Genomic DNA, 11,972 nt, shown 5'->3' with positions numbered 1-11,972 from the left:
AGCAAGCGGACCTGACCTAGGGTGGATTTTACATTGGGTTTTAAATATTCGGAAGACGCAACATTAAAATTCGGTTTAATTCGGTTTTAAGGGGGGGATTGTATATATGTTCTGGTTTTAAATATGTTGTGCGCCGCCCTGAGTCCCTGTCGGGAGAAGGGCGGCATATAAATTAAATAAAATAAATAAAATAAATAAAGATACTCAAAATTTTAAAGGCCTAGAGCAGGGGTAGGCAACCTTGGCTCTTTTATGACGCATGGACTTCAACTCCCAGAATTCCCGAGCCAGCTTCAATTCCCTTTTTCTGGGAATTGAAGTCCATGCGTCATAAAAGAGCCACGGTTGCCTACCCCTGGCCTAGAGGAAGAGAATTGTCCTGATCTCTTTTCAAAAAGCTAACAGGCATCATAAAGAAAGTCTTCTTTCAGATCCTCATCTCCAACTTCCTGAGGAAAGAACATGAGAAGCACGCCCTTTCAAATTAAGAAGACAAAGACTGTCCTGAAGAAGATGAAGACCCAAGTCACAAAGGTCATTACCAGTACTTTGAATTACGGTATATTCAGAAACCTGTGAGCTGGTGCAGCAGGTGGGGCACTGCAAAGATTGTAGGTTACAACCAGTATTCAGAGGGAGCCCCAAGTAGAGCACAATACATAATCCAAATATGAAGTAATGAGGACTCCTCACAGGCACCAAAGCATCTTGTGCCAAAAACAATCATATCTGACGCCAAAGCTAAGCAAGGTCCACCATCTGTTTTGTTCATACAGGAGCCATATAATGGCAAATGAACCCGTAGATCACAGAGCCTCTGCTTTTAACAAAGTGCAACTCCAGGAAAAGCCAATTGTGCAGCCACTGTGGAGTTAGAATGTTTTTCAGATAAGCAGCCACTGTATCTTGTTAAGATTTAATTTGACCATGTTCGTTCCAACTGTTTCCTCAAAATCTCTAGCCACCCGGTCAGGACTTCTGCTGTAAGTCTTACTCAACATGGGATGGGAATGTATAACTGAGCACCATCACCTTACACACAATATTTTATCCTAAATGGTTAGATGACCTCACTCAGCTCTTTCATATAGATAACTAATGAAAACATCTTCCAGGATTCTGTTACTGAACATGCTGTCGCTGCTTTAATATTTAATGCAAATTTTCTATTGCTTTCTTAAAAGAAAACCTCATTCAAAACAAGCAGAAATACTGGCACTTTGTGAATATATTTGTGGAAATTAGCTGAGGAACAATTCAAATGAGACTTTAACTGCTACATCAGCACTGTACAGACATGTCATCAGCACACTAGAGCTTCAAATGGTTTCAATAAACTGCATAGCAAGTTAACTCTTCATGTGGTCAAAATAATTCTGACACTGATAAGCCATGTGCTCTAGAGTTCTAGAGCACTTCTAAAGTAGCCAGCATTTTTGTTTTTTATTTTTAAAACAACTTTTGAACATGGGCTGAACTTGCTATTCTTTTTCAATGCAACAATAACTAGAATGAAAAACAACTAATACAAAGCTATTATTAATAAGCTACTAATTGATTGTCACATAAATTATCCCAGGCTACTTGAAGACTCTGTTTCCTACTCACAAAGTTTTGATGATATAACACTGACACCCATTTCATACTAATAATGTAAGTTCTATCATAGAGGAGGTCCCAAAAATGGAGCAAATTGGGATTCAATGTTTTATGCAGTTAATTTCCAGAACAAATGGGAGGTATTTAACTTTGATTCACAGAAATGTAAATCAGATTAAGTGCAGAACTTCAAAGATCAGCTGATTAGAGACCCCGAGGATGCTGTATATACAAATGGAAATTCCAGGATCCACCATATTTTATATCTGGAATAAAACAATGTGGTCTTTATCATGCTAATAAAGTAGATGTTGCAAGTGCTAAGCAGCATCAAAGGATGGGAAACACTAAAAGCCTCCAGGGGAAAGTTTAAGGGTTTGAGTGGAAATAAGTTCTTAGCAAAGATACTGGTAACAGTTATTTCAAAGAATGGAATTAAGAAGAGAATCTTCTGTGCAAAAGTTACATCTATCATTGCTCTAGATTTTTTTTATGTAGATCCAACAGTTTGTAAAAGACATAGTATATTCTCCATACAAACCCAGAAAGTGTAATTAAATTATGTAAAATATCCATTTAAATTATGTAAGCCATGCAATTGTATTTATGAAATAATTAAAATAAGATTCTCTGATCATTTTTATTAACGGAAGAATTTTACCTGGGGTGTATAAATGAATGTGGTTGATCTGTAGAATCTGTTTCTTGCTTTATAACCGGATACCACTGCTGAAATTCTACATTATAATGGGAATCTGCCTAAGGAGGGAGAAAATATTTACATTTGTTATATACCATTCTAGTTTTAGAGCAAATTGTAACTGCAATTTTTATCAATTTTGTTATAAAAAAAAATAAATCACAAATATAAATCAGCATCATTTCCATTTTTCCTACTCAACTATACCGTAAATAAAATCATAAGCAGCTTTAATAAAGATTGTAAGCTATGTTTTATGTTTCCCTTTCAGTCAAAAGAAATATTGTGCAGTATTTTGATAATTTAATATCAATTAATTATTGATCAATAAAATGGTCAATTAATATTAATTTGATTTAATACTGCCTATTTAAGAAATGAAATTGTGACTTTGTCAGGCAATTCACTCAACATCTAAGAAAATTGTAAGCATGAATAAAGTACACTGTGAACACAAATCTATTCATGCCTATCAAAGTTTACACGGAAGAAATGAAAAGCAAGAATTCAAGGAAACCAACATGAAGCAATAAAAGCACACTCGCTGGGTGACCAATCTAATATTAGGCAAGATTGACTGCATATGGGAAACTTGACTTGCTGCCAGCTTTTGTTTTTCATTCATTCAGTTTTTATAGTTTTAATATGGTTTTTATGTTGTTGAGTTTGTTATAAGACAGGCAGCTGCTTTAAATAAATAGATATTTAATAGATCCAGGAACTCTTACACATTCATTAATTCATTAATTAATTCATATAGCCTTATCCTTTCAAAAAGATTTTTTAATCAGTGTTTTCTTGTAGTCTTATAGTTTTTATTTTTATGCATCTACTAAAAGCAATACATCTACATTTCCAAACTGAAGGAGGGAAAATAAGTTTTTGTAGGACCACCACAAAAAACCTAGCAAACCTGTTAGAGAATACAGATTGTTCCACCTTTCTCTCAAGCCACCTGCTTAACTTTATGTCATTATGCTATTACATTTCTGCTACCTAAGGCAACCAGATAAACCTTTGAAGGCCAACCTGTTCTAGTGGGTATAGTACAAGAACAAATTGTTCGTTTTGTATCCCTGCTTATCATATGATTATTATTGTGGCTGTTTGCATAGTCAGCCAGAAGTTTAGACTGGATTTGGCATTTTTATCTATCTATCGAATCCTTCCCAGGTACCTGGGATAGGCAAATATTATTATTTTGGTTTGTCGCACGGTCAGTCAGATGTTCAGGCTAGATTTGGCCCTTTCTCCACTTATCGAGTCCTTCCCAAAGAATCTGGATATTTGATGGTCTTAAAGGTATGTATCGCTGGATGTAAGCTGTTCGGAGCAAAGCTGCCTTTTGCAATTGACTGATGGTGATTTTGTCAATGCTGATCATGTTAAATGGTGCACTCAAGATGCCTATTACTATTGGTACTATCTTTGCTTTCTTTTGCCACAGTCATCTATTTCTATTTACAGATTCTGTTTCTATTTATTATCATTATCAAATTTCACTTTGAAACAGATTAAAAGTAGTAAATAAAATTAAAAGTAATAATCAGAACGGCTGACAATAAAGTTAATGACCATGATAACTAGACTTTGATTTTAAGAATTATAATTTAGTGAATACTTTTATTTATGTCCAAAGAAGCTTTTTTGCACATGAATAAAATATTCCCATGAATAGAATATTATATAATTTAAAATGTATTTTATTTTTGAATGGCTCTGATTCTTCCATTCATGCTTTTTCAACAATTCTTCAGAATTAGGATACTTCATACTAGTAGAAGGGTATCCCTCCCCACATCATAACCCAGTTAGTTTTTCCTTTTCTGTTCAAAATGTGAAGATTCCCCTGTACTCTGCATTTTAACACTTGTTACTTTGCTGTTCACAAATCAGAAGTGTTAGAAGCACTGCTGAAGCAGCAAAGTGTTTCTGCACTTTCTGTTAGTGCATATATAATAGGAACAATTGAAGGTTTTTATTTTTAAAAAACCTTGCGTATTTTGCATTCTATTTCTAAATCCACTTTAATTTGGGGGGCAAGAGCTACAGTTCTGCAGTTAGACTAAAAGAAACAACATATGCAATTACTTTACATTCTGATTACATTTGTTTTACAAAGGAGGCTAAGTAAATTAACTAAAAAATGTGTTTGAAATTATGGCTGAAATGTATGTCTTGCCTTAGACCATGAGTGAATGTGTAAGTGTTATACAATGGCTCTACTCACTGTGGCCTCAATTCCCTCCATGTAGTCCTCATTTAATGACAGTTATAGGAACCAGAATTTCCCTGGCTAAACGGTGCAGTTGTAAAGTGTAGCATCACATGACTGTGTCACATAGTGATACCAATCCTAGCAGTCTCTGTTGCCAAAAAAGGACTGTGGGTTATTAAGTGAGATCTCAGGTGACTGAGACTTGCAACTTCCTACCAAATTCTAACAAGCAAAGTCAATGGGGAAGCAGCAGGAAGTTAACAAGTCCCAATCACAAGCTTTTCCTTAGGTGACTTGGAAGCAGAACAGTCAGCTGGCACTAACTATGGAGTGTAGGGAGGCAGGATGGGCATTGTGGCACAAGTGCAGCAGGGAAGTGGGCATTAAATGAGTGCAACGGGGGTGCATAGGTGGGCACTGTGATGCTAGTGCAGGAGAAGTGCTACAGCATGAGTGGGTTCTGCAGTGCGGTCCAAGGATAGGCAAGTGTTAGGGCCCACACACACACCCTGCCACTGACAAAAAGCATCTGGAGGAGGGACTGACAAGAGTGATTTGCAATCCTTCGTGCCAGCTTGCTGCCTGTCTTTCTTCTGAGAGGCTGCAGGGAAGGTTGCAAATGATGATCACATGACTGAGGAATGATGCAGCCATCTTAAATGTGATCCAATTGCCAAATGCCCACTACACCTTAGAGGACCAGTCATAAATCCTTGTTTAGCACCATAGCTTTGAAGTGCCACACAATGAATGGTCATTAAGCAAGGACAATCTGTATTTTTAATGTACACAAGCAATTGTCTTATAATGAGCCTAAGAAGGAATTTAAATCAAAACTAGAGATCATCTCTTCCACAATTTAAGAGAGGAGAAACATGGCCCCCAAAAAAGATTTATATATTTACATATTTTTATGTATGTATGTATATTCATTCTGCGAGGCAAGAAAAAATCATTGGCCGGAAGAAACTCAAAACAAAAGAAACTCATAGAGTCTAGTAATATTTAATAATATTAATATTATTATATTAAATATTAAATCATTGAATCAATATCTCATGTTTCTTTGTTTTTATTAAAATGTTCTTTTCTCTAAAAATCATTTCTTGAATCTGTATTTTGAAAGCTCCAAACAGTTCATATGTATTTATTCATATAGATATATATATATATATGCATTCAGCACAATAGTTTGATAATACATAGAGATCATATATCTATAAGACTGCAACAAGTGGAAGTCATTTATAATGTAGGATGTAAGGACTTTAATTTATGCAATAATATTTTTTAGTATACACTATTATGAAAGGTAATTACCTTAGGCAACTATAGTACTGCAACTGAATGCAAAACAAGTCAATTGGCTGCATCATTAAGGAGCATATAAATCATGTTAAGCTTACAAATGTAGTTTCAGATTCCATAAGCTGAGCTGTATCCTATTTACATACAACTAATCAAATAATCTCTTAATAACTGATCTGTCCAAGACTAATTTAAAACATATTATTGCCAGTCAGCATATTCTGTATAGCCTTAAGTGAACTCTACTTCTTTCTGCTTTAGTTATTTATTTTTACTTTAACATTCCAATGTGCAGGCAAACAAGAAGCAAACTAGACCTTCTTTTCATGGAATGAATTTGATTCTATATCTGGGAAATCAACGTTACTGAAAATGGAATCCTCTGGAGCAAATTCTCCTTCTCAAAAACCTTAATGTTCTAAGTGAAAAAGCTGAGGCATGATCTGGGCATTTTCCAGCTATGAATTTTCAATTTCCTTCCTGCCTATGAAAAAAAAACATAGATGATTTTTCTACAACATATCTTTTGGCATATGCCAGAAAGATTTTGAATTGTTCAGGGATCAGGAATATAAAATGGCTAGGTTTACAAACATGCTTGTTGAATAATAGCTTGATTTGTACATGTAAACGATAAAAAGAAAAATGATGTGGTTTAGCATTCTATATGTATCTGACCAAACAGATGCTCTTCATGAAAGACCTAAGAAATGTCCCTACTGTTTTAAAGAATCCTTGACAGCTACTGTGATTTAGCTCAGGATCGATCCTGTTGTTTTGTTTTTTGATATGCAAAAAATATGTTAACTGCTGCCCAGAATATAGGCTTTAACAGTTCTAATAATGGGGGAAGGATTTGGGGAGATTGAGGGGAGGGGTTTCCTTGAAGTCATTGCTGGCACTTGTGACTGCCTGAACAAGACCCTGTAGTTTTCTTGGCAAGATTTCAGAAGTGATTTGCACGGTCTCCTTCCTAGGGCTCAGAGGGAGGGACTAGTGCAAGCTCACTCAGCCAGCGGTGTGCCTAAGCCCGAATTAGAACTCATAGTCTCCTATACCTCTTATAGCAATAGCACTTAGACTTATATATCACTTCACAGTGCTTTACTCAGTCAGCATATTGCCCCAACAATTATGGTCTTCATTTTACCGACCTTGAAAGGATGGAAGGCTGAGTCAAACTTGAGCCGCTGAGAATCGAACTGCTGGCAGTCGGCAGAATTAGCCTGCAATACTACATTCTAACCACTGTGCCACCACGGCTCATGGTAATTAATTGTTCCTTGTTTCTAACAAATTCCACATTAAACAGATATTTATCTCATATTTCCCTGTGCATTTCAAGCTAGTTCTCCATAGTAGAATGTAGTGACAGGTTGTGTATTTTAGTTAGACAGTCTACAATCTAAGCTTTAAAACACTTAGTAACACTTAAGTGGAGGCTATCAAGGCCTGGTTATTTGTTTATGGTCAATTATAAAACATATATCTATATTTTAAATGGCAAACTATTTCTGTATTATTGCAAAGAAAACCATATGTATACAGATCAACAATTTAGACAAGTTTGAATGTGAGATGAGAAATCCCAAGGTCTGAAGTTCAAGTTCTCAAATTACTAGGAGAGAATACTCTGTTTTCACAATTAGGTCTGAAGATAAAATGGCCAAGTCAAAGCTGAAAAGAATGTGCCAGTATCAGCAGAAGAGTTTCTCAAAGTGCACATAATTGGCACATGGAATATGAAAGCAAGGAAGCAAGGAAAACTGAAAATGTCAACGCGAAATAAAGCATGATAATTAGATAATTTATAAATACCGTAAGTGGAATTTAGATAGATTGAATGAGCCACTTTAAACCAGATAATTATATATTTATGTCAGACCATACAAAACATGTAAATAGTGAATATTAGTGAATTAGTGAATATCAATGTTACACAATATTTGAACTTGTAACTGCAATGGTGGAAGACACTGAAAAATTCTATGAGAAATTGCAAAAGATACTAAATGCAACTTCAAGAAAATACATACTGCTACAATGGATGGCTGGAATGCAGTATACAAGAAATGGAGAAACCTAAAGTTTGGACCGGATATCTCAATTAAAGCATATAAAACTATACATGAAAATAACAAAAGAATGAGAATTAAGAAATATTTCAGAACAGAAACAGAGTCAAGGACGGGCATTAGCTGCAAGTCAATTAAATGTTTTCAGTGAATATAAGAATGGCAGGATTGGAAGAAATTACAGGCTCAAAACGTGAGGTCAAAACATAGGCAGAAATCACCACTTTGTAGCTTAATGTTAGAAAAGCTCATTATGTAAGTAAACCAGAAAGTGGAAACTTGGGTTAATGTTAAATATTAAAAGGTAATGTTAACCAGTGTGCTTAGTGAACTTACAACTGACAATCAAGAAATAAGGGGGAAGGGGTGAATTAGGGAGAGAGGATCAATAATTTATAGAACTGGACTGAAATACAGAAGGAATTAATTGTAGGGAGGGACACAATTATAAGCATAAACAAGATATTGAAGAATAAGTATATTTCTACAACAAAACCATTATAGTAAAAGCACTGGTCTTTCTGGTATCACTATAGTGAAAGCAATGGTCTCTCCAGTAATAATGTACAGCTGTGAAAGCTGGGAATTGAAACCGAACAAGATAGATTCCTCTGAATTATGGCTCTGGAGATGCTCATTAATAATAACATGGATCACAAGAAAAATAAATTAGCCAATCCTGGATCAAATTGATTGCTCCTTTAAGGCAGCATCAATCAGCAAAAACTCACTCTAATCCTGCAGATGGATGATGGAGTACAAAAGAACTAAAAAAGTAGATAGACAGAATCAAGAAGATTACAGGATTGGCCATAAAACAGCTATGTCATACTACTGCAGACAGATCAAAATGGTTATTATCAAACTATGCAATTATCAGAAGTCAAACCAGACTTGATGGAACCTATCTAATCAATGGTATTCTTCCATGTCGGATACCATTTAGCCATGGCTCTAAGTAAGTACAGTATTTGAAAATCTTCTGAGTATTTTTTTTTTTAGAGTAACACTCCTGAGTGTCCTTTTTTCACATACTGCTGCACATCCAAACTGAGCTCCACCTTTACTTTTGTCAATGCACAATTTGTGATTATTTTAGGCATTCGGGTTTTATACATGAAGCAAAATCACTTAAGACATTTTTACAACAAAATTCTATGTCTTGTCATAGACATACATCAGAAATAACTATTCAAGTACAGTATTTTGAGCATATTACTTTCCCAGTGTTGGCTATCATATTTTGTGCTCACATTTTTTGAAAAATATAAAGAAACAACTCTATAAAGTATACACTTAATGCATGTAAAAGCAATCTTTATAACCAATCTATTCAAATATTATATTTTATAAACAGACTTACCTTAGACTGGGGTATTTTTTTATTCTTTGTGCTAAATTTTTCTTTCATTTGTTCTAAGAGTTGCTTCACATTTCTTTCTTCAGATGTTCCTAAATATTTTTGGTTAATGTGAAGGTAACAGTGCCACTTTGCTGACTCAAAGCCCCAGTGACAAGTCCTCTTGTCTGGAGATCGATGGGAATGCATCACAAAAGTTTGGGGTGAAAACATCCCATAGCATTCTGAACACTGGATACATGGGGAATCTGGCTGAAGATAAAACTGTGGAGCAAACAAACCCTGACACTTGCCCAAGCATTCATGTTCTACTTCAAAGGCACTTCCAGTCTCCTTTAGTTGGGGCAGTGAACTTTTAGTATGAAGCAGGCTGCCATTTTGAGGAAAAGTACGAGGGCGCAACAATGCATTGCATAATCTTTGAGCATCGGTCAAAGTGATAAGTCCACAAGAAGGAGCGTTAAAGGGCAGAATCCCCAAAACTTTTAAGATGTGAAGCTGATCAGAACTGCATCTAGAACAATAGATGTAAAGTTCATCGCACACTGTGTTAATTTGCTGTAGAGAAAAGTCTCTGAGGACAGAATTCAAAACTTGAGGCAAACAAAGCCTCTTTTCTCCTCCAACTTTAAAACAAGATATAGACTCCCCTTCCAGTAAAGTCTGAGTCAACTCTGTAGAACTATCTGATGGGACAAGCAATGGGCCAGGAAGAATCTGAGGTGATGGAAGAGGTACAAAAACAGATGACATGTTTTCTTGTGAATGGCGAGCAGAAAATGCTGCTGGTCCACCAAGTGAACTCTGACTGCTTAAATGGAATTGTGCCAATGTATGTTTCAAACCAGGATTTAAGTTCAAAGGCTCTGATGCTGCAGCAATATTTGGTTTGACATCTTCTTCTCTGTCATCCATAAGACTTTCTTCACATTCATCCAAATGTTCCTTCTTAATTACTGGCAACTTATTTATTACCATTGTGTGTATTTTATCTTTTACATGGATTTCTGTCATGACTTTTTTTGATGGAGGGCTACCATCTTCCTGTGCAACAGTCCCTTTTGATTGATGTCCCAAGATGAAATTTTTCTTTGGAGCTTCCATAGCTAAATTTGAAATAAGTAAATTTGAAATTTGAATAAAGGTAACTATTTCATATCTCAGTTTCCAGTTAATTTAGTTGCAAAACTAATATGGCTTTTTATTCTGAGGTAAATATAAAGAATTACATAAAATTTCTGACATTTCAAACGGTATTCTTTCAAAATGACAGTGTAAAATGTATAACTAAATATCATACCAAAATAGTTGGCTTTAGATCATTTTGTTTTAAAATGATCCAATGATATAATCCAACATAAAACTGTGATTTAATACAAAATCTACTTTTGAAATTTTCTATTTTTATAGAAATAAAGGATCATATTTCTTTCCATTTGAACCTGAATCACACAAATGCACCTATTCTCACATCCAAAGCATGCCAATTTCAAACTAGACTGAGAGATTAGTTGGATATAGCTTTATGCAAAAGAATTCTAATATTCCCAGTATCAGAAGCAACGCTTTTGAGTTTATTGGGCAGAAAAACTGTCTAACAAGAATGACAATTGTTCTTTTAAAACACGGGTGTCAAACACACCACGTCACGTGACGTGTCGCAACATATCGTGATATTTTTTTTGCATTGCTGCAGCTGGGGTTAGCACAGCCTCTGTATGATGCAACTGGCCCACCGGGCCATAAAGGCCATTGTGAATTCCAATGTTCCAACCACAATACTTAATCAAGACAAGTAAGTTTAAGACATCAGCATAATTAATTTCTAGTATTTCACAAATATTCATCCATTAGGAGAATCTTAACAAAGGGAAGAAAAGGGAAGAAAAACAAGAAATTTATAGCTAGGAATAGGTTAAAATCAAAAATACAATATATCCTAAATGGAGATATTACTATTAAAGCACATGAAATACTTACATAGCAACTGTTCAGGAACGAATATAATTTATACTTTAATATTCTGGAATAAAATATAAAGATTCTAGATATGTCTTTGAAACTATTTAATTAACAGACTAATACAAAACCTTTATCCTCTTAGAATACAAGCAATTTCTCTTGCAAGAAAGATACATGATCAATCTTCCAAAATATTTGTAAAGCACAAATCAGCCATAAAAATAGAGTAGCAGCAAAGAGCAAAATGTGTTTTAGCTTCCCCCCCCCCACCGTACATGATAATCCTCTCCCCAAGCTGTTATTTTCTCCTCTGGAGGTGGGGGTAGGGGATTTCTCCGTTCTACCCCTCATAATTCCTATTACATTTATTTATCTGTGCATGCTCAAAAAGGACAGTTGCATCCATAAATTCCAGTGATTTCCAGTTCTTGTGTGTCATCTAAAATACAATTTAGGCAACTTGATTACCTTATATCCTGACCTTCTTTCCCTCTGTTTTTAGAGGGAAACTTATCTCTCTACCTCTACATACAAATACTAACATAATGATAACAACAGAATAATGATGCCTACACTTATTTTGAAAGAAAGGAGAACACAAGGAGAGCTTCTGCTAAATTTTCTCCTTCCCCAACAAGATATTTTACACTTTCATAAAGCCCTCAATTACTAGTACTTGATTTCAGAACTCATCATAAACACATACATGGTGCCACATTTCCTCAATTTTCTTTTAAAAAATATCTTCTT

At 35.1% G+C, this 11,972-nt stretch overlaps 1 protein-coding gene across 1 annotated transcript in view; it reads right to left on the bottom strand.

Moving 5' to 3' along the window:
* Positions 1-11,268, bottom strand: part of SKIL (SKI like proto-oncogene) — a gene marked incomplete in the record, with an annotated part of 20,088 nt that extends 8,820 nt beyond the window's left edge. The window contains 3 exon segments of the mRNA XM_015819121.2: positions 2,261-2,358; positions 9,264-10,366; positions 11,241-11,268. Of these exon segments, the coding sequence (XP_015674607.1) occupies positions 2,261-2,358; positions 9,264-10,364 (1,199 nt within the window).
* Between the last annotated feature and the right edge of the window lie 704 nt (positions 11,269-11,972).

Source organism: Protobothrops mucrosquamatus, unplaced genomic scaffold, assembly GCF_001527695.2.
Source record: "Protobothrops mucrosquamatus isolate PMUCROS unplaced genomic scaffold, P.Mucros_1.0 scaffold861, whole genome shotgun sequence".
Taxonomy (NCBI): Eukaryota; Metazoa; Chordata; class Lepidosauria; order Squamata; family Viperidae; genus Protobothrops; species Protobothrops mucrosquamatus.
Note: the sequence above shows the minus strand (reverse complement) of the source record. Positions and strands in the feature narration are given on the sequence as shown.